We start from the raw sequence: 25,024 nt of genomic DNA on the forward strand, positions 1-25,024 counted from the left end.
ACTCAAAGGAGCCAAAACGTGTAACGTGCAGTTGTGTAGTGAAGTGCACTAAATGACAAAAACACTAAAAAGTGTTACAAGCTTTTATTTTATTTTTTTAAATTTTATTACATATTAACTAAAGACTAATGGTTATACGTGCATAATAGGTTACTGCTATACAAGCAGATATTAAAACCTATATGGACCTACGGAATTCAGCCATGGGTATGTTCTATGAACAGTAATGCCAACGTGATACAAGTATTTCAGAATAAGTATTGTCGATGCACCCATATAATACAGGAATAGTTACTTACAGCCATACCTTTGGATTCTAAGTTTCACAACAACTATACAGCAAATTAAGAGATTCACAAGAAGACATGAGGAAAAATTACACTCCCATGTAAACACCGAAGTTCTGCAACTCTTAGACAATACTGAACTAGGACCCAAACTCAAGAGAACAAAACCGTGTGATCTTGTGTATTTGTGTAGTGAAGTACACTAAATGGCAAAAATACTAAATACCTGATAACAAAAAATATTGATAACCTTTATTTTATTTTTATTACAAATTAAGTAAGGTTCTTCCCAGATAAGTATCAAGTTTTAAGTTACTTTAGAGCAGCAGTAAGTTAGTCAGCAACGACTAGCAATAATATATTAATAAAAATTTTAAAAAATTATATCGAATCAATGAACTAACAACAACTTACCAGATATGATTTCTGGCTGGATAAATCACTATGCACTTGACGTACGATAAGTTTTATACCGTTCATTGATACGAAATTCCACGGAACAGTAAAAATACACACAATACCTAGAAAAGCATAAGGAGTAGGTCGTTGAATTGCCACCGAAACAATTTTTTCATTGATTCATTATTCAATTTAGTCCCATTCAGCCTGTTCTTTCATTAACACTACCAAAATGTAACCGCACGATCTCTTATCTTAACTTCTTAGACAAATTATTAGCTAAAGATAGCTACACCTGGAAGTAAACTTTTCTTTTATATTGTTTATTATTAGTACTGAAATAATAAAACAATTTAACGATTTTTCTGGAAGTATATAAATAATAAAATAAAGTATTTTAAAATTAAAACTGTTTGATGTTCCCTACGTTAACAATGATTTTATCTCACATTACTTCGCTTAACTCGCGATCGTACACACTAACTGAGCCGGTTTCAAACTTATTTCTTTAATCCCTGAAATATTAGGATAAGCAACGGACTTGTTATCTGTAAATAAGTATTATATTAACATAGATTAGGTTTCTCGACAGTAAATATACTGAATTTAATTTGTGGTTTAACATGAAACTAGTTTGAATTATATTTCTCCAGAGTTACATCAATACCTAATAAAATTATGCGTAATAAACATTTATATATGTTTATTATGTTATATACAGTATTTTATGGTTAGATTTTAGTTGTAATAATGATCTCTACTTATTAACTAATTAGATATACTTTTTAATATATTTTTAAAGCAATCACAAATATTAAGTAATCACAAGCATAAATTTACGACCATGTCTCAACAGGATTCGAACCCGCGACTATCGCAACAGTAGGTGGACCGTTCTGTCGCCTTTACCACTACCACCAAGCCGGCTAATTATATATTACTTATAAATAATTAGAAACTTTAAAATACGAAATGCTGTAGAAGATAACAGATTTATACTGTTATACACTGTTATTTATTTTATATGAAATGTAACTACTAAGAAACAAAACAAATTATATTTTTATTTCTTCAGATTATTTTATTTTCTCATTATCAGTTATGTTACCAGTTACACTAGAAATGCTGAAAAAATGTCGATATAGCGATGATATCCATAATAATTTATCGATATTTTTGGCCAATATTTTTAAATCGATATATGGATGAATCGATATTTTTGATAGCTGATATTATTTAATTTTTTTTTAAATAAAGATATTTCTTAAACATTTTAAAAACCTTAATAACTTAAAAAATAATACTAATATAAAAACCTTAAAACCATATTTGCACTCCATAAGTCCAAATTGGCTTTATGTTTGACTAAAGAACAATCTCTTTAATTTTTATTCAAGTTGAGGGTATCTTCCGACTAACCAGTACTTGTTGTACAGTTGAGTTGAATCTAATCAACTCTACTTTTTGTCTAACATGATGATTCCAATTTAACCTACCATCGAGATGGATGCCAAGGTATTTAACTAATTTTGTTGGAGAAATCGGGCATCCGTCAAGTAATTAGTAATAAGGCTTTTGTCACTTCGCCGCAAAGTAAAATTAACATGAACAGATCTAGAGCTATGAATTGTCCAGTCTCTAGTCCATTTATTTAGAGGGAGTGCAGATCTTGAATAGTCCACGGTACTCACGGTAACAACAATTGCAGCATCCTTCACATTTTCAAGGTGGTACGTGTGGAACAAATCTAGAGACGCAGACTGTAATGGTTTAAAACATTGTCGAACAAATTCCTCACACACTTTTGTGGCTAAATTGGCCTTGACTGATTATTTATGGAAAAAAGCGTAGAGTCCCAAAGAAAACATGAATCAAAATCATAGAAAACTATCTGAAGAATATTTAAATCTCTGCAACGCCAACAGCAGCGTACTAGTTGAAAAGTAAACAGTATCCGTGATCGCATGTTATAAATTGGTGATGTTTATTAGTCGTTTATTGAACAGAAAATATGTAAAAACCATCTTGACGAATCGATAAGACAAATATTAAAAAGACATTTACCTGTTAACAAAATAAAATTCATTTCAAGTAAAAGCTGTGATTGTTGTCATTAATGATGACAGTGTAGCAACTGCTAATAATCATAGTTATATATATATTTTCAACAACAATTGTGATGCATTATTTTAATTATTTTGAAAGACATATATTCTAATATAAATCGATGGTGTGTAATTATTCAAGGTAGAACTCCAAACAAGTTATTTATACAGGTCCCAGTAAGTGATAAGAAATATAAATATATTGCTAAATATTGCAAGGCGAGGCCCAGCAACTATATTTTCAAATTCGGTAATATACTTCTGTGAAGACCATTTTGATATTACATGTTTTTATTTTATTTATTACCTTTATAATATGGCATCTTTTAAATATAATATAGAAATCAGTAAGAAATTGTCAACTTGGATTGAGATTAGGAATCAGTTATTTTATTTATTGCTATCTCACTACTGTCTGTAACCAGATATATTATATTCAATGTCATATGATGGCTTTCGTTTCCCAAGTTCGTTCCAATATAAATTTATATAAATAAGATAACTAAAATACTAACATTATAACAACAATATGTCATCCCTTATAATTTCTAAGTTTTAAGAAATATGAACAATTTGCTTATGAATAACACCATTTGCACGTAACAGGTCAATTAAAAAGTCCCCGGCCTACCATAGTAAAACACTTTCTTTTGGCAAAATTAATTTTTTTTATTCAACATAATTCCCCTCAAGGGTGATACACTGATTATAGCGACCGTCCAACTTTTCGATTGGCTGTTTGTTTTCACTGACTTGTGACACAGTGTCTTGTCTGCAGAAGCAGCACTTTCTTTTTCTTCAAATGCGGCCGTTGTTCGGCGATTTCATCCTTCAAACGATCCAATAACGCTATGTAATAGTCGCTGTTGATGATCCTTCTTTTTTCAAGGTAGTCAATGAATTAAAAATGAAGAATTGAAAATTATTCCATGCGCATCCCAAAGTACAGACGCCATAACCTTGCCAGCCGACTGTTGCGTTTTCCCACGCTTTGGACCGGGTTCATCGGGTGCAATCCACTCGAAGGACTGTCGATTGGACTTCGGAGTGAAATGATGAAGCTATTTTTCACCCATTGTCACATATCGACGCAAAACTTGGGTTTATTACGCTTGATCATCTTCAAACACTGCTCCGAATCATCAACTCGTCATTATTTTTGGTCAAAAATAATCTCGCGCGGCACCCACTTTGCACAGAGCTTTCTCATACACAAATATTCGTGAATGATATGACGTACACGTTCAGTTGATATTTTTAGAGTATCTACTATTCATTCAATTTCAATTTACGGTAATTCAAAATCATTTTGTGGTTTTTTAATGTTTTCGTCGGTAACAACCTCTTTTGAGCATCCACTACGTTCACTGTCTTCGGTGCCCATTTCACCACGTCTAGACTTAACATACTAGTGCTCAATGGTTGATTTTCTTGGGCTAGTGTCCGGAAACTCGGCATCAAGCCAAGTTTTTGCTTAAACTGTATTTTTTCCCTTCAAAAAGCTATGTTTTATTAACACGCGGAATTTATTTTTATCCATTTTTTTCACAATAAAAATTACTTCACTCAAAATGCTATAATTCACTAACTAATGATCCGACTGCGGTCAAATTTATACAGGCATCTTTTGAGGGTTATATGGATTTAATGTCAGGCCGGTGACTTTTCAATTAACTGTTATCTGTTTTGATTTTCTCTGGATAATTGTAGGTGAAATACCATCCTGCTAATTAACCTGATGAATATAATATATCTAAAGAAACTACCACCAAAGGAATGTACTTGGTAATTGTTCTGCACAGCTTATAGTTGTATTCAAATTACTTATGCGCCTGTACCTTCGTCTGCCAATTTGCATTTGTCAATCTTCCAAATACCATTATGTCTATCCAAATTTCCATGATATCCTTGTATGAAATGGTTTCCCAAATTTAGTGACACCAAATCCCAATAATCTACCATTGAAAATCTGATCTACTGCAATCCGTCTTTATTAAGTATGGCCACACATCTGGAACCGCAAAAATCTGTCCAAATTCCAGTGGATTATGTTAGATCACAGCAATTACAGTCCATTTTTGTGACCTTATACCCTCGACTCTGAAGCTTAAACCGGAAATAAATGGATTAGAGGTGTTTTTCGACATTTTTGATGTTTCGGAATGGGAGTACTTTATGGCTAGAAGTTTTGGAGCATCTTCAATCCACCTTTTGCTTTGTTGCTTCAGCTACTTTTCCTGAACCCAACTTAACTATACCAAAGAATGCTTGAATGTTACAAACGGATTTCCAACACAACGTCAGCTTGCATTCCTTTCTTAATAATTATGTTATCGGTTAAGTGGATAAATTCAAAAGAGACTTCAACCTTATGATAATATATAAAGTGTGAAAGGTTTAAATAACAAAACTTTTATTTTACTCTGAAAGAAGTAGCAACTCTTCAATTGCGAGCACAAAACAATATTGAGGATCTAAATCTATTCTAACATAAATCAAACCCCTATGTCTATACATTTCACTCATCGTATTATTCAGTCATTAACATAAACACGTCATCTCGTTCTTGAAGAATACAATTTTCGTAACTATGTTCGTTTCAGTCACGCGATATAACATATATATGTTATTATATATATACGGACATAATAAACCAAAATAATGATTCCGCCTATTTTAATATGTAACATCATGCATATAAATCGAACGCCTCGTACAGATGGAATTTCTGTCTGGGATTATTCAGATAGAATAAAATATATGTAGCAAACTGAATAATCCGAATATAATGCGCGATAAATTAAAAACAAACAAAAGCCAAGCTATTGTCTAATGCAAAAAAGAACCTCCCAACATCAACAAGTTAATTATTGACAAACTTGAACTATTTGCTTTTATAAATCTATGTTCCTCTTTCATACTAAGTTTCTCTTTCATACTTTTGATAACACTAAACTAAATGTATAACTACAAAATATTAGATAAATAGTGCAAATAATATTGGGACGGACAAAACCAGTCTACAATTTTCTAATTTTTTAAAATGGTGTTTAGGAAAGCATCACACATTTCACCAATATGGCGGATTGTTATACATTTTTACTTTTAACAAATTAATTATAATATACTTCTAAGCCTCTAAAGATAAATTGTTTTGTGACAATCTATGTATGCAATATTATCATTGATAAATCATTTAGCGATTATTTCTGCTATCATCCTTATTGACTGAAAATGGGAGCTCAATGGTAAAAAATGTAGCAAGTGGCTCAAAGTTTACGTAGTGATGAAATTTAAAACTCAAAACTAACGAAACCAGTCAGATAAATTGAAGATAGGTATAGACCACAGTTGATAAGCTTGGCGTGATCAATAAAAGACAAACGATTATAGAAGAATGATAGACAAGAGAACGCAATGTTACCAACATCTTCCGAAGAAGTAAAAAATTAAAAAGTCGATATGAAAGTCAAGAATTCACTTTTTGTCCAAAAGATGAAAAAGAAAATGAAAAAGTTGTACCATATCATAAAATTATATAATTCTCATATTTTTACAACATGATGCATAACTAAGTATCAAATAAGTTTGGATGAGCTACTTTTCAAGTTTTATTCAGAAAGATTGGCATTCTATTAAAAGTACTGTCCATTATTAACTATTATTTTCCACCAATTTTTTGATTCTTGGCATCTGGTAGACTTTTTTTTGATATATTATATTAGTGATATATTATTATAAGTATATTATTGTTATTTTAATTTATTATTATTTATGTATTTATTATATCCATTTTTATAGAGAATATAAAATAACACTGTATACAATTAAATTCTCAAAAGAAAGTGAGGTAAATACGGCATTCTATTTAATAATTTCCATATAGATTTTTACAGATTTTACAAAATGTGACCAGACCTTATGTTATAAATTCACCTACTCTCGTTTTTATTTCTATAATGAGAATTTATAAACAATACATAACCAAAATATATAAATTTATAGCAGTTACCCATGATAATAATAGTCTTAACACAGTTTCAGCTTCTCACTACATTTTTTAACTTCTTCGCTAAAATCACCATTACCATGTGCTTCTAAAAACAACTAATATACTGCATGCAAATATTCCATTAAATTAAAAAAATAAATTAAAAGTTCTCCGCATATAAGGCTTATTCCAATCAAAACTCGAGGAAAAAAGGAGAATATATAAGATTTTGCAGATAACTTAATATTACTTAATTGATGGTATTTATTTATTGGTACATCTAATATAGTATTGCATTAAATGTATTAAATGGCAATATTATTGATTAACAATACACGAAACACCCCTATTAAAATATCAAAACATCAAAGTATTAGAAAAATCTTAACTGAAGACTAAAACAAAGCTAGAACAGGCTTGCTTCTACAAATAAAACAAGTATTGATTGATAGATTTTTATCAACCCACATTACCTTTACCCTGCCCAGAAGAACATGTCCACCAGTGAATATCAATCATTGTCTACTGTGTCAAGCAGGGTCTATTAAATATCTTGGTATGCATTTAGATCGACGCTTAACCTGAAAGAACCACATACCCTCTAAACGAAAACAGCTTGAACTTAAATTATATCAAAAGCATTGGCTCATCGGGCGCAAATCCAAGTTATCATTAGATAACAAGGTATTTCTGTGTGAGTCTATACTCAAGCCTATTTGGTCATAAATCCAACTTGGATTGGGAACAGATTGTGGAGAGTAATAAAAAAATTGATAAATTTCGTTTTCAAATGTCTTTTGTTTTCGGCAAAATACTATTCAGGAAATAGCATATTTCCACCTATTTAGAGATATTATCTAATGTTTAGGCAAGGGCAAAACTTTTATCACAATAGTTTAATTGTTGGCATCTTCATTACTCTTCATAATGCTGATTGTTTAAGAACGTTTAACAATGGTTAATACCGTAAATGTTTTCCTGTTTTATGAATTTTGTTGTCAGTCTAAGTCGCTGTTGTTTGGACTTTTTTGTTTTAGATTATATTACATTACGCGTTTAGTTACAAACAGGTCTTAAGTGATTCATCAAATGTGGCCAATTATGCAAATGCCTTAAACATTCTCGACGCTTTTGTGTTACATCCTACGAAAAACAAAGTTCGAAACCAAAACAAGCGTTATATATACGAAACAACTATTTATAATTTATTAAAAGGCAATTTCTTAATTATATATTTATTACATTGTTACTAGTCGTTGCTGACTAACCTACAATACTATACCGTCTGTCATTACTATACCGGTATATCTAAGGTATATATCTATCTTAGTCTCTGATGTAATAACATCTATGTATTAAACACTGCTGTTTTATATTAAGTATACCCCACTACATTACACCACACATGCTCAAATATTTTGATTATATTGAGCCTGTCTCCTGTTCTAGTATTATTCAAGAGTTGTAATACTTCGATATTGACATGAAAATGGAGTCCCTTGTGATTTTCTTGATTTCTTGAGTGACGGTAAGTATTTGAACGTCTCGGTGTAAATAATCAGTCCCGTAGTGTCTGGGTGCACCTACAATACTTCTCATTACTTTGTTTTGAAAAAGTTGTATCGTATTTAAATTACTTTTCAATTATAGGCATATCAACCAATTCGGTTCGGAATCTCTTATATGTTTAAAATGCAATTTGTGCATTTCAATGAATAAGGCATTCTGAAGGCAGCCAGAAACTTAACTTCCCTAGCCAGGCTACTTGTAAATGTTTCGCATTAACTAACTCCAAAAAGTAAACATGAGATAACCGTCATATCTCAACAAGAAATGATTTGAAATCAAAATGGCAAATCGTATACATTAAAGTATACGATTAATTAATTAAAGATTAATTATAGGCGTATAATAATTATCATTAACAGAAGACTGTATGTGATATTATAATTTGATACATATGTCATTTTAGAAAAATACAATCGAATTAAAATACAAAAATATGTCTTGGTTATTTGAAGAAATATCTATACTATCAGTACATAATAAGTTGCTGCTGCTGTACTAGAAAATACTAAAACCTATATGGATCTATGAAAATCAGTTATGGAGATGTTCTGCGAGAACATCAACGTAATACAACTAAGTCAGACTAAAACCCTAAGAAGTATTATGGATACATGGAGATACTATGGGAACAATTGTTTACATCGAAACCTTCGGATTCCAAGAGGAAACTAAAAGATTCGCAACAAGACTAACGAAAGACGATCTCTTATAGACAACTTAAATAGTGCGATCTTGTGTAGGTGTCTAATGTACTAAACGGTAAAAGTACTGTAAAGTGATACTAGTTTTTATTTCATTTTGTTAGTGACTAAGTAAGGACCAATGGGTTAATACTAAATAACTAAAAAGATAAATAGCTAAAAAGAAAAATTGAATGTAAGCCGAATTGCAACTTGTATTGTCAAGGAAATATTGCTTCAAAGGTATGAAAAGAGGTAATTTTTGCATCGAATGTAACGAGTTATAAAAAAATTATCTATTTAAAAAATTCCTAGTAAAAAAGACCTAGTCGGCTTATCGAGTGCAAGGCCAAAACACATTGGTCGCAAGACTATCCTCTGTGTCTATTGGGACCAAATTGGAGTCGTATGTTATGAATGTTGTTGTTGTTAAAACTGGAGAAACTTATCGCCATCGACAACAACTGAACTGTGCATTGATCGAAACACGTCCACAACACATTGAAAGATTTGATAATGTCATTTCGTAGCATGACAACGCCTCTTCTCATACTACAAAATCAGTAAAAGAAGCGTGTAAATTTCTCAGATGAGAAGTTTTATACTACCCGACGTACACTGTAAACCGGGCTCCATCCGACTAATACGTTTTTGCATCGGTAAGACACGCGCTTGCTGAACAGCACTTCGCCGATGTTGAAGAAGTTAACAAATGGATCGATGAATGGTTTAGCTTAAACGAGAATCTGTTCACTTGGCAAGGCATTCATAAATTTCCTGAGAGATGGGTAAAATGTATAAAATCAAATGGCCAACGCTTTGGATAAATAAATTCTAATTCTCATAATAATGTGTTTTCTTTAGAGAAAAACGGAAAGGGATTACCGACACACCTAGTACATATAATTTTTGATAGACAACTTATATCTTTTCTCAACAATCCACAAAATATAAATTTTCTTTTGGCATATTATATCACAATTTAACTGTTTAAAGAATGATGTATGATAAAGAAGCATGAAGATGAAGAATGATGTATGATAATGAAGAATGATAAAGAAGTAATGTTGAAAGTATGACAAAAAATTATGGCTACTTATTATCATTTTTTGGTCAGCCAAAAAGAATCATGCAAGCCGAACCATGCAAACTACCCATTATAGAAACCGAGAGCTGGTACGGTTAGTCTTGCTTAATTATGATATTAAAGAGTATCTCACTACTCATTATTAAAGATTACTTAGTCTACATTGCAGCTAGAAGACACCACCACTTTATTCTCAACATTATGGATAAATAAAATAGCATATATAGCATATTTTTAAAATAAAATGCAATTTGACACTGTTCAAATTTTGATTCACTTTGCGATACAAATTTCCTTGTAGAGGAGTCACATTTACCTTCATATTTTTGATTGTATATAATGTATTTGAATTGCTGGGTGAGTCACACACGACAAATGCGTAATCCAGATAATTTGGGATTTTTAACATAACCTATCCATATTTATATAAGACTCAGAAACTTCTTTAAATGAAACTGATGTAACATTATTTTGCTTTCTGTACACCTGGTTACACTTCTCAGAATGAATATGCATTATAACGAATTGATTTTGATTAAAATTTCAAGAAATCACGAAAACGTAGAAAACGCTAAAAGCACTATTCTTTACTTATGCACTCAGAAAATGGTACCAGATATTGGACGTCCATATCGTTTTCTCGTCATATGTAAACGTCTAGCAAAAACATTCATCAATCGCTAAGCTATCTAAAAGTTCCTTAAGACTACGGTTTTCGTTAAATAAGTCTTGTAGTTAATTATCCGACAATTGAAATATAACAAATCAGCATCACAGCATATTTCTAAAGGTGTTGATGAACTTCGGCAGGAGATCTTTTCAAATCAAACATGAAAAATAATTAAAGACGAATTGAATGAATTCTTTTGGAGTGTTCCATTATTAGCACCTGAATAACTAAATAATAATATAAGAAAAACTATTATTTTATCTAGAAAAACATCAAAATCATCGAACTGAACAGGCAGCTTGTTTAACAGTTCTTTATATTGATACTTCCCACTTTCACCAATAGATATCGCTTATCTAAATACATGCAAGCACGTTACACATTGTTTTAAATTTTAAATTTTCAATTTTAATTAAATACCAACAATAAATTACTAAAAAAATTAACTAATATCCACATTTATATTATAAATATGATTACCCTTTAGTTATAATTATGTTAAATATTATACAGTTACTTATAAATCAAGCCAAATAATATTTTAAACATACTATTACTATATTCTTTTTTTTTGTACGAAGGCAAACTAAAACAATTATCTAAACTAACAATAATGACCACCAATTTAAGATATTCGCCGTTAATTTGGAAGGTTAATGTAAACATTTAAAGTTGCATTAAATTATGGCACATTTAGAACAATTACGTTTAATATAACGTCGTTAGATTATCAACAAACAGAAAAATCATAAAGAAACAAAACATAATAATAACTAATCCTTTCCTTACCAATATACAAAAGCCTTCTATTGTTGATGTTAGTTATTTATAGAATAAATTGCATCTTATTTTATACACTTTGCCATTGTGCTAAAATTACATGATAAAAACCAATTTATCGTTATTGACAGACCTTTATATTCTTCGAATTCTTTTTTCTTAGGTAATTTTTTCATTTGCACAAATATAGCCGACGACGTAGTCAGCCATTCGACTACACACCTACACTTAAAAAGTTTATTAAACTAAGCAGCGCTTCCGTTAAAAAAAATCGAGCAAATTATCAGCTTTCGCATCAAAGAATGAACGGTACCGTTTGACACTTATAGTTGAATATAACACATATAACGGGAATAAAATGATAGTTGATATCAAGTGGGTAGATTACGTGTTATCTGGTATAAAGGTGAGTAAGGCTCTAATTAGATCAATTTCTGTTTTATAGGAGAGACTACTCATCCTCCAAACGTACACAAAAAAATTACAAGCGGGCGGTACTGAAGAACGGCGTTAAAAATGTATTTAAAACAAACAGGTCTGGAACGATGCATTGGCACTATATCGGTGGGATATTTACATCCTTACTTGATGCTCAGTGGAGGTGGACAATCCAATTTTTAGGTAAATTACATCCTTAAACCATAAATAACATAAATAGAAATATTATATACTTGACTTTCAGTTTTAAAATACAACATAACCCTATATAATGTAACCACCAAAACAATATCATTCTATTCTATCACTATGGCTCATTTCTAAAATGCTTTATAGAGCTTATGATTTAAAACAAATATTATAACTCTATAAAAATCATATAAAAATGTCAGATATTACAAACCAAAAAAATAAATTACAAATATTGCTAATAGATTAAATTAAAAAAAATTACGTACTAATGTCAAGTGTCACATAACCTAACATAATTAACAGTATTTGCATTTATATGAAATATTGTTAACACAGAATGGACAGTTTTATAATGCGATCTTCCATGTATTAACCTTTGTAACCAAGTTTTGTTCTTCCGAATCTCAATCACATGAATTTTTATTTTATCTAGATAATATTTAACATATTTATAAAACATTTTCAAAATACATTAAGAAATAATATCTAATCTAACAACTAATAACTCATTTTCTAATTGTACATTGTTATTGCCTTAAATGTTATAAAATAAAAAACTATAAATTAAAAAATAATTTGTTCCAAAATAGAATTAAAAATATTATATTTGAATTCACTTAATATGGTAATTACATTTTATTTTTTATATATTTTTTATAAATTCTTAATTGGACACTTACTATCCATATTATATGTAACCATGTAAAATTTTCCATTTTTGTCCTTTGCAATCCTTTTTTTTTTATTCACTAGAACAATCAACACCTAATTATTATTTTTCTTATTACATTGCCTTTGCTCAGTGGTCCATAATCATCTGGTCTGATTTTTGAAGTTTATTTTTAAAACCCGTTTCTGCACTAGAATAGAATGCTTTAAAAAATAATTCATTTTATTTGAATCTTCACATCCTGAAAAATAACAACCATATTATGACTTTGCATTTGAACAAATAAAATTTACCTTAAATTCTACAAATAATAATGTCATAACAACAATTTTTCTTAAAATTATACACAAAAATAGAATAAAATAAATATAACCGATCACAGAAATGTCAGAACATCTCAAACCGGAAGAAAGCAAAGAAATGTCACCTTTTTACTTCCAACCTTCTAGTGATTTCTAAGTTATTAAAACTAATAAAAAGACATTATTTACGGCATAGCAGCAATAAAAGTAGGTAAAGTGTGTTTTAAAAACTTGAAATAAACGTTTAAATAGATTATATTAAATCAAAGTTTAACGTACTGAAATAACTAGAAAATTATTATAATATAATAACAACGAATAATTTTTAACTTCTTAAAACAAATTCTCAAAAAAATTAATTCATCAAAAAATCCTAAAAAAATATTAAATTCGAGTAATATAACAAGATTAATATAATTACATGTTATATGAATAACTCCATAAATAAAACATATTAATGATGTTACAGCTCTAGAATTCTTTGGATCTTGGATATTTTTTGCGTTCATTTGGTGGTTAATTGCATTTGTGCATGGTGACTTACAACCAGAACATTTACCTCCACAACAACCAACTTCAGGTAAAAAAAGCTATTATTGCCGTTCAAGCTCTACGATCTGGCATTAATGTTGTAGGTTGGACACCATGTGTTCTGGAGATATATGGATTTCGATCTTGTTTTCTGTTTTCAATGGAAACACAACACACTACAGGATATGGATTAAGAATGATCACAGAGGAATGTCCTGAGGCAATATTTATTTTATGCGTTCAGTGTATTGTAGGCTTAATTATAGATTCATTTACCATAGGTAATTACAAATTTTTATTTTAAAATAAGTTTTTGTTGTTTCTAATAGACATATATTATAAGGTCAAAGTCCCCAGCATGACACATAGATGGCGCTACTAGAACGAAATCCATATGTTTTTTAGTTAGCCCTAACCCTCAAAATATGCGTGTATAAATTTGACAGCTGTCAGATCATTAGTTTGTGAATTATAGCATTTTGAGTGAACCAACTTTTGTTATTGTGAAAAAAATGGATGAAAAGGAATTTCGCGTGTTGATAAAATATTGCTTTTTGAAAACTTGGCTTGAATTTCCCGACACTACCCCAAGAAAATCAACCATCAAGGATCGGTATGCTAAGTTTAGAGATGGTTAAATGAGCGCCGAAGACGATGAATGCAATAGACTTCCAGAAGAGGTTATTATCGACGAAAACATTTTAAAAATCCACAAAATGATTTTGAATGACCGTAAATTGAAATTGAAAGAAATAGCAGACACTCTCAATATGTCAACTGAACGTGTACATCATATCATTCGGAATATTTGGGTATGAGAAAGCTGTGTACAAAGTGGATACCACGCGAGCTCACTTTTAGCCAAAAACAACGACAAGTTGATGATTCGTTTGAAGATGATCCAGCGTAATAAACCCGAGTTTTTGCGTCGATATGTGACAATGAATGAAACATGGCTCCATCATTTCACTCCGAAGTCCAATCGACAGTCATCGTAGTGGACTGCACACGATGAACCCGCTCCAAAGCGTGGGAAAACGTAATAGTCGGTTGGCAAGGTTATGGCGTGTGTATGTCACAATTCAGTGAAAACGATAGCAAAATCTACGAATTGGGCTTCGAATTGCTTCCTCATCCACCGTATTCTTCAGATCTGGCCCCCAGCGACTATTTCCTGTACTCATATCTCAAAAGAATGCTCACTGAGAAGAAATGTTCGTCGAATGGAGAGGTGATCGCTGAAATTGAGGCCTATTTTGAAGTAAAGGATAAATCGTACTACAAAAATGGTATCGAAATGTTGGAGGGTCGCTATAATCAGCGTATCACCCTGGAAAGGAATTTTATTGAATACAAATGTATGTATATGCTTGCATGTGCTTTAATCAATGAGATCTGTTAGTGAAAATGTAAAGTATCAGTGGAAACAACCGTTAAACAATAAAACCTATCTGTCAAATTCACACACATTTCAGATATTCGTTAATTTTGTTATTTGATTTGGAGAAATCTACTGACAAAGTCCATCAAGCACTTCTAAAAATGTAGGGTCATACTGCTTAGTCATATCTCAATTGATGATTATGGCTCCAACAATTTAAAAATGTTGATTTGGATGTCAGTGACAAAGAGCGTTCTGGAAGCCCATAGAAATCCAAAGACAACGAATTACAACACTTATTGGAAGAAGTTATCTCAGTCCAAACACTCAAAGAACATTTAAACAGCTTAGAACTTAGAATGATTTAAGGGTACCCAGGCATTTACATGAGAGGGGAAGATCCAAAAGTCAGGGAAATGGTTACAGCAGTAAAGTCGATATACATATCGATATCGAAGCGAAATATGCATAATATACATAAAGTCTTGCTGTGCTGTGTGATACTTCTTTGCTGTGTGATCAGCAAAGTACTACGAGCTGCTAAAACTGAATTTAGCTATTGCAGCTCTCTCTAGTGATGTTATTTAAACAAATACAAATACAAAAACAAACAAAAGCCACTCACTTTCATGGCAATACTCGGTCACACGCAGCAGAAGTTATGAAGGATATACCGATATACTGGCAACGTTCTAGCAAATATGTATACAATGTTCCAACGGAATGCCACATGGTCGCAACTCTTGAACTTTTTAATGTTGAACTAAAATGGCTGCCATATGATAAGAAAACTAGTAGTAGTTATTTTATCATTAATAGATCTATCAAATTTATTAAGATCCAGTGATGCTTAAAAACACAGTAACACATGCTGACTCCGGTTATAAGTTTATTCGAACTGAATATACTGCCATAATAATATGTTTAGTAATTTGCTACACCTCTTCTAATTTCTATTTTTCTCTTTCTATATTGCAGGTTTAGTATTTGCTAAAATGGTACGATGTAAACTGGCCACACATACAATTCAATTTTCGAAAAACGCAGTAATATGTCGTAGAGAAGGTAAATTGTGCTTCATGTTCCGAGTTGGTGATATTCGTCGTAGCAGAATGGTAAAAGTAAGCGTTCGTGCGATCTTGATGAAAAACGAGCGTACCAGAGAAGGAGAAGCTCTCAACAGTTACCAAACAGGTAATCTTTTATTTAGATACTTCACCGCTAATTCTTCACTTAATGCTAGCACTAATGTGCATATTTGCAGATACTAACATTTCCAGCAAGTGTTCTAATTTCCTTTTTAACTGTGCTCATCACTAGGCCTATAAATATTTTTCAATCCCAACTTACTCATAACACAACTTCACAATCGAAAACAGACCGATTTCAAGAATCATTAAAAACACATTTCGGGTCATTCAGATGAAATTCTTTATAAGAAGAACTCCAAACACCGTAATATAGCATAGGGTTTGGATAAGAGTTTACCAAAGAGACGACAAAAGCTGAACATGTCACAAAAATGTCCATAATATCAAATTAAAACAATTTATATAAATTCTGCAGATCAGAGAATAAAACATACATTATACTAGTAAATATAATAGAAAAAGTGGAATGGTAATATGATATAAAAGTGAAATATCATTATAAACATAACTTAACCTCTCTCTTAGCTCTCTTAGCTACAGCTCTTCTAATTTCGAATTTTTCTATTAAATAATGTTTGTGATAATTTATTGTTTTTAATTAATCTGAAACATTACACAACCTAATCAAATTGATAAGTCCGTAGTGGTCTTTGTAGAAAAATTCCAATAAGTCTAATATCTAGATAGGCTTATAACCACCTATTAAAATAATTCGAATGGTCAGTTTAGTCATCTTCATTATAAGCACGTGTAAGTAAAACATTTTGTTATGAAGACATTTGATCGGTTCTGTGATAATTTAATTAAATACAATAATATAAAAATAAATATAGGCACTACAAATAAGTATATATGTAAAAATAAATATATAAAAAATGCAAATTTATTTATGAAATATATATATAATATAAAATCTCATCTCTTTTTATATTTGTTTTGTACCATCAATTTAATAGGATCTACCAGAGTTCTGTGTTTTTGTTTTCTTATATTAAAAGCTAACTTTGAATCTTCCTCTGTTAAAATTCTATTTACTTGGTTAATCCAAATGTACATGGCGCATCTTATTATTTTTAATATTTTATCTAGATCATTATTTACTGTGCCATTAAAAGGTTTTAAAATTACCTTTTTTTACAATATCTGACAAAAAAATTGTTATATTATCAGCATAGCAATATGGTCGAATAAAATATAATAGATAGCTCAAAGGCCTATTAACAATATAATACAACAATTTTTGAGATATTATCCTGCCTCTATAGAATCAGTCTCAACTTATCGGTCTACTGACTTACGCATAATTCAATGCAAAACAACAATTACAATTAATCTATGTTTTCAAAAAATTTGCTAAATAACCTGAACTATATATTACTGTACATCGTAACTCTGGTAATACATCTCCCATTACTAAGGCAGTAAATTATCTAAAGCGCCTTTGTTCTATTATGTTCCTTTAGTGGAGTTACAATTATCAAATAGTTAATCCAATAATAAAAGAATATGTTCTGTTTGCATCGAAAGAAGATTAATTTCTGAAATGTCTTTACTATCTGTTCATCCGGATACACAACACTTACTAGATCGAGGATACTTATGTTGTACTATCGAGTAATATTACACTAATAAACTAATGATTAATAATTTAATCTCTAAATCGTATAAAAAAACTAAACACACTCTTCATTACATGACACACACTGACGGTGACACCCAAAAGAAATAAACAACAAAGGCACCATAGAACCATAAAGCAAGTAATAAGTAAAAGTGATATTGCAGACCTTTTCAACATCATGATTTCGTTGCTTGACAGATTAAAAAGAAATTTTCTGTAGCGTGTTATGACTGGCGATCAAATATGAACATATACGAAATTAAACAAAACATTTGATATTAACATTAACATAGGAATGTTTTCCATATATCCATTAACATGAAATGTTTATGAAAATTTGTGAAAATTAATTAGCATCACTTTAGGCGAAAGACTTTTTTTTTATTATTTAATTAATATATTGTTACTAGTAATTATCGTCTAACCTACAATTTGTCTTTATGCTAACTTAAATCTAGGTATATAACTAGGAGGACCCATCAGCCCTCCGGCCAACTCAGTCTTTGGTGAAATAATGTTTATACATGTCACTGCTGAATTTTTTAATATATGCACCTCACTACACAACACTACACAAGATCAGATGGTTTGATTCTTTTGAGTCTGTGTCCTGTTCTGGTGGTATCCAAAAGTTGCAATATTTCAATATTAGTATGAGAGTGGAGTCTTTCCTCATGCCCCCTTGCAATTCTCTTGATTTCTTGACTGACTGTGGGTATCTGAAGGTCTCGATGTAGGTAATCAGTCCTATAGTATTTGGGTGCACCCACAATACTTTTCAGGACTTTGTTCTCAAAATTTTTTATTTTATTAATGTTATTCTTTGCAGAACATCCCCATAATTGAACTCCGTATGTCCATATAGGTTTCGATATTTGCTTATATAATAGCAATTTATTATGTACTGATAATTGTGATTTTCTTCCAATTAGCCAGTACATTTTCCTATATTTCAATTCCAGTTCTTTTCTTTTCTTCTTTATATGTTTCTTCCAGCGAAGTTTTGCATCGAGATTCATTCTGAGATATTTAGCGTTGCTGCTATATGGAATGATAGTGTTATTAATGTTAATGTTATTGGTACTTGTACGGTCTGTTTATAGGTGAACTGCACATGTACAGATTTACTTTCAATAATTCTTATTTTCCAAGCTGGTGTTCAATTTTTTATATTGTCACTTGCCTGTTGTAATATTCGCGAGGCTTCTTCGCTATTGTCTCCGACAGCTATAATCGCAGTATCATCAGCAAATGTAGCCATCGTGATATTTTCCATTTGTGGTATATCACAAGTGTAAAGTAGATAAAGCATTGGTCCAAGTACACTTCCTTGTGGTACAACTGCTTTAGCTTTTTTTATTGTAGAGTAGCTTCTTCTTGCTTGACTCTAAACATTCTGGTAAAGACTATAATTAAAAGACAAAAACGGAGCACAATTTCAAGTTTTAAAAAATAATGGCTTTTTGATAGACACTCAAGCTTATTTACATCTAATAGAATACTAGTGTATAAATAAATTCACAAATATGGGCTAGTATTGAAAATCCAACTTTAATTGGACAATTGTCTATCCAATCAATTTGTTGAATTTTCAGCCAATAGTGATTCTATATAATTTCAATGTTTTAATTGTTTAATTTCAATTTTAATTGTAAAACTTCTATTTTTCATATTTTCGATAACTAATTTATCACATGTAACCCCAGACATTAAATTTTCTTGAAATAGTCGCTATATCATCTCTTCAAGACAGATGTTGAGAGGTCTAGAAGGATGTCGTTGATTCCTGGTCCCACTAGCATCTCCGTCTTAGTGCATGTTCTCTAACGGTGTATTGTTGACCGCATTTTGATCAAAAATGTCCTTTTTTCAAATAGTGTGAGAAAAACACGCACAAATTTCAGGTGTCTTGTTTGAAATACTTTGATATTACTAAATGATTGATGGTGAACTGAATTTTTTTTTAAATTTTTTTCTTTCCAATTGGTCTATGATACAAAAGTAAACCCGTCTCTTATTAATAACATATAATTATATCAATTATTTTCCGCATAATAGTATCCACAGTTATGTTGAATAAGAGACGTGAAAACATCTTTTTTTTGGAAACTTGGAAAACACCCCTTAAAATCAAAACTAGAACTCGCACATTGTTTGGAAAACATAACATTCTAGTATGGTTGAACTAGACAAAATTTAAAAATTTGTCTCACGATGTGAAATGAATATGAATGTATTTTATAGTTTATTCAAAATAACAATAAACTCACCTCATCACAATGTTTGGAATACATAACATTCTAGTATGGTTGAACTAGACAAAATTTAAAAATTTGTCTCACGATGTGAAACGAATATTAATGTATTTTATAGTTTATTCAAAATAACAATAAACTCACCTCATCACAATGTTTGGAAAACATAACATTCTAGTATGGTTGAACTAGATAAAATTTAAAAATTTGTCTCACGATGTGAAATGAATATTTATGTATTTTATAGTTTATTCAAAATAACAATAAACTCACCTCATCACAATGTTTGTAAAACATAACATTCTAGTATGGTTGAACTAGACAAAATTTAAAAATTTGTCTCACGATGCGAAATGAATATGAATGTATTTTATAGTTTATTCAAAATAACAATAAACTCACCTCATCACATTGTTTGGAAAACATAACATTCTAGTATGGTTGAACTAGACAAAATTTAAAAATTTGTCTCACGATGTGAAATGAATATGAATGTATTTTATGGTTTATTCAAAATAACAATAAACTCACCTCATCACATTGTTTGGAAAACATAACATTCTAGTATGGTTGAACTAGACAAAATTTAAACATTTGTCTCACGATGTGAAATGAATATGAATGTATTTTATGGTTTATTCAAAATAACAATAAACCACCTCATCACAATGTTGAATGTATTGCCTATCGCAATTTGTAAATTCGTTTTAAAATCTGGCAATATTTCCCTTCTCACTTTATTCTAGTTAAAAGGAGATACAATGCTGTCTGATACGATCGAATATGTAACTGAATCAGCCTACAAAATTCGCCTGGTTGTCAAACATCTGTAAAATTCTTCAAAACATATTAAGTGTGATAATAATTACAGCTTATAATTGATGCTTATTATTACTCTAATTGGATTTGCCAAAGCTATTAGATAGCCAGAGTCATTTACTTAAAACAGCAGCGGGATAATATATGCATTTGACGTACTACGTATTAACTTTAAAATAATTTTATAGTTCGATAACATTATTTTTGTTTCATATATAAATATTCTAACATAAAAGAGGCTGATTTTGGGTTTATTACCCGCTATTGCTGTTCCGTGTCGATGCGGATGGCATTCCTGGACAACTCATATCTTTTGCCGCTTGTAATTAATGTAGTAAATCCACTTTTTCTCGTCAGTCATAATACACCACAGAAAAACTTTTCTTTTCGCCTGACAAGCAATAAAAACGTGATTTTGACGGTTCGAATTAAATAGTTTTTATTTCTTTTCAATATTTCCCTTCGCATGTAAACTCCTGAATACAATTGGTTCATCAACTCTTAAGCTACCCGAATGTGTTTTAAGAATTTAGGCAGGGTTTTCACCTAATAGAATAATTCACCTAATAATAATTTTCGTCCTCCAGTCTTTTTTTGTCATTGAAAACCAAAACCGAGAATTAGTATATGATGCGTCACAATTTCTAATAGTAAATGTAATTTTGAGCGTTCCTGAATTGTCAAAATCATCGAATTTAACAATTAGGTTAGGTTGTCTAACAGTTATTTACATTAAAACTTCCATTTCCACCAATAGATATTCCTAACCAAAACTTGCAACTCACCGATAACGCTACTCCAACATAAAACTAAAGTTAAATTTTACATAGCAGTGTTAGTATAATTAAGTCATGAAACCTTGAGGATTAGTTGAAGAAGTTAATAACAAACAGATATTACTAATATAATTGGTCTTATAGTATTTCTTATTGTTTTTTCTATTAACTACTATTGTCTCCAGCAGATAAAGATAAAAAATCAATAATAATAATAATAATCAATGCATTCGTAAGAAATATAATAATAAGAAACTTTACTGATTTTCAGAATTGCCTTTAAAAACGGACCGGACCGAAAACAACGTTTTCTTCTTGTGGCCTCTTACAGCATACCATGTTATAGACGAGAACTCGCCGCTGTCAGACTTTACGGTACCAGAAATTTTGAAAACTAATAAAATGGAAATAATTGTTATTTTAAATGGTACCGTAGAAAGCACAGGTAAAAATAATGACAAGATCATAAATAATCAGATCATAATGAACAGATCACTTCATAAATCTCTGAGTTAATTTTTATCCGGCTTTTTATTGTTTTATGTTTCATCCATTTCCAAGAATTTTTATACATTATTCAGGCATAACACTTAAATTGTCTTCAAAAGTACGTTTTCACACCATCAAAACATCTTACAAATCATTAGATATAGAGATATAGAGAGAAAGAGCCTGTCTAAAATTAATATATCATGTATCAAATAATAAACATATAGATGTATCATAGGTACCACACCAGAGACATATTGACTGATATGTTATCTCATCGCCTGTCAACACCCTCAACTGCCTCAACACCTGTCCAATTTGTTGTCCTCATTTTCTACAAAAATGAAGCTATTCTTACTTAAACCATTTTAACCCTGTCTAATAAAGCAGTTCTAGAAAATTTTTATAGAATTACACAACCTCATCCACCCTTGCTATCCACTATATTCAATTTATTTATTTTTACCATCAAAATAAAATATTTGCAACTACTTTCATAATATCAGGCCTATACATATAATTTTAAAAGATTTTGGACATATTAACAGATCGCATCGGGTACCTTTGCAACCAACTTCATGTTGAAGCCTTATTGACAGATTTCATTAGGCAACCTTTTCATTATATGTTGTTTCACCTAATTGTGAACAAAAAATGTATTGAATACCTTGAAAATATCTGAATTTTCCCGAATGAATCGCATTTGCGGGAACTTATATTTTATTACTTCTGTTTGAAGAAAAAGGCGACAGAAAGTCATTGAATGCTGTTTGAAGCTTATGCTCCATAGATTTCAACATCTGAATACTGGTTTCGACATTTTAAAAGTGGTGATTTTGATACCGAATACAAAGAGCCTTCTGGATGACCAAAAAACTTTGAAGACGATGATTTGAAGGCATTACATTAACCCATCAATTGCTGTCGACTGCAACTGATGCATTTGAGCCGCACACTGCTCGAAAAACAGCCCAAATATGAGCAAAAACACAACAATGTTATGGGTCAGCATAACAACGCTCGGCCACATGTTGCAAAACTGGTGAAAACATAATTGGAGAGATTAAAATGGAAAGTGCTACTTCACCCATCCTATACAAAATATTAATATTTCGTTGAAATTGTGAATGACTATTGTGATATGCACCTGAGAATGTTAGAAATGTTGATTTAAAATGACCAAAAATTGGTATTATAGAAAAAAAACTACAATACTGCTAAGATAATTTCTAATAAATATTTCCATTAGAGTATGTAATATAATGGCTACCCTTAGATATAAAATGTGAAAAAACTTTTTTCTTAATCTTTACCTTTTGACTGAAACTTATAGGAACCCCTATTTCATTATTATTCTTATGTTCCTATTAAAATACAAATACATACCTATTTTGATTATTTCATGAGCTAGATGACCACCAAAAAAGATTTCGATATATCGATATTTTAAAAATTATGGATATATCGTTCTAGATATTTTAAAAAATATATCGATATATCGAAGAAAAAAAATATCGATATATTTTTTTTTTGCAACAAGTATAAAAAATATCGATATTTTTAAGAAACAATAAAAATTGTGAAATAATAGTCTAGAAAATTTGAAAAAATTGAATTTTGAATACCGAAAAAGCACTAACATGCACCAAATTAAGTGATACGAAAAATATTAAGACTTTTGAAATAAAACAAATGATTTCTCTAAACATCTTTTATCCGATAAACGGTCTGCTTTAAAATTTTCTTCGAAACGGTTTCTTGAGTTCAGTCAGAAATCCTATAAAACTAAATAATAATGAGCTTAAATTTTGATGGGGATTTTCATATTTTATGATCACTTCCTTTTATACTTTATTATTTATTAATAAATGAAAAATACTTTTCTGCTAATTAACCTGTTGGTATTGTAACAAGTTTATTTTGATGCAATATAAATTGAAATAAAAACGCTCACTCGACACCTAAACCAAAAAGAATGTATAAAATGTTACACTTATACTGCTTGAAACATTCTAAATGTTCCTTTACTTAATTTAAAAAAAAAACAAATAAAATATAAAATACTTTAATTTCATTATTATATAATTAATTAATAACATCTAGTTTAATTTAAGTTTAGTTTAAAAAATATTCTATAGGTGCTTTCACCGAAGCTACCTCCAGCTATATCCCCAACGAAATTTTATGGGACTACAAATTTCAAACAATGATATCATTTAATGGAGATATAGATTCTTACGATGTAGATTGGAGCAAATTTGATAAGTTAATTCAGGCAAATCAGTCCGAAAATTCAACTGAAGAGAGTAATTACATGGACAATGTGGAATATCAAGGTTGGTAGGTATGTGTTAACTTACTAAATTCATCTTATAGTGAAATCTGATCTATAATTAAGTATATATATATATATATATATATATATATATATATATATATATATATATATATATATATATATATATAACAATTATTAAATTTACAATTTAATTCATACATTTATTTTAGGATTTATTTCAACGAAAAATATTGCAGTAGCTGTCGAACCAAAATCTTGTTTAAAAAATAAAATTCAACTGCAACAAAATGACATATACTTCGATAAACAAATTACCAAAATATCACGACATCAAACAATATCTAGTAATCCATGTGTATGGAATAAACCAGAATCTATAATGGAAATTGATGAAGATGTAGAATTATCGTATACATAATTGTGTATTTATTAAAATAAATATGTTTCCCCCACACTGTTGCATGTAGTGTCACATACATACAAGGGCCTATTTCTAGGCAACCAGAAAAAGTCAGAAACTCCAAAAAAAATA

At 30.3% G+C, this 25,024-nt stretch overlaps 2 protein-coding genes across 6 annotated transcripts in view; one reads left to right on the top strand and one right to left on the bottom strand.

Moving 5' to 3' along the window:
• LOC143206952 (G protein-activated inward rectifier potassium channel 3) overlaps nucleotides 1-11,749 on the bottom strand; it is a 62,479-nt gene extending 50,730 nt beyond the window's left edge. The window contains exon 1 of one of the 2 annotated variants that reach the window (XM_076419832.1): nucleotides 11,702-11,749. The gene's annotated coding sequence lies outside the window, so the exon portion shown is untranslated. Of the gene's footprint in view, nucleotides 1-701; nucleotides 2,638-11,701 lie in introns of those variants that run through there. The other variant, XM_076419831.1, reaches the window with a different exon arrangement.
• Nucleotides 11,750-11,779: 30 nt separating this feature from the next.
• On the top strand, nucleotides 11,780-24,944 carry LOC143206955 (ATP-sensitive inward rectifier potassium channel 12). Of its 4 annotated transcripts, none has more exons than XM_076419842.1 (8): nucleotides 11,780-11,943; nucleotides 12,014-12,189; nucleotides 13,640-13,750; nucleotides 13,806-13,982; nucleotides 16,061-16,276; nucleotides 21,976-22,149; nucleotides 24,332-24,537; nucleotides 24,702-24,944. In XM_076419842.1, the coding sequence occupies exons 1-7, from the start codon at nucleotides 11,927-11,929 to the stop codon at nucleotides 24,535-24,537; spliced, it is 1,077 nt and encodes a 358-aa protein (XP_076275957.1). In that variant the 5' UTR covers nucleotides 11,780-11,926; the 3' UTR covers nucleotides 24,702-24,944. The 4 variants fall into 4 exon arrangements, with proteins under 4 accessions (XP_076275957.1, XP_076275956.1, XP_076275953.1 ...); XM_076419841.1 differs by having other exon boundaries at nucleotides 24,332-24,533; XM_076419838.1 differs by having other exon boundaries at nucleotides 24,332-24,529.
• Nucleotides 24,945-25,024: the final 80 nt, after the last annotated feature.

The sequence above is a fragment of the Rhynchophorus ferrugineus genome, unplaced genomic scaffold (genome assembly GCF_030347505.1).
Source record: "Rhynchophorus ferrugineus isolate W39M unplaced genomic scaffold, kcgeb_rfMv2 rfM1, whole genome shotgun sequence".
NCBI classification, from domain to species: Eukaryota; Metazoa; Arthropoda; class Insecta; order Coleoptera; family Curculionidae; genus Rhynchophorus; species Rhynchophorus ferrugineus.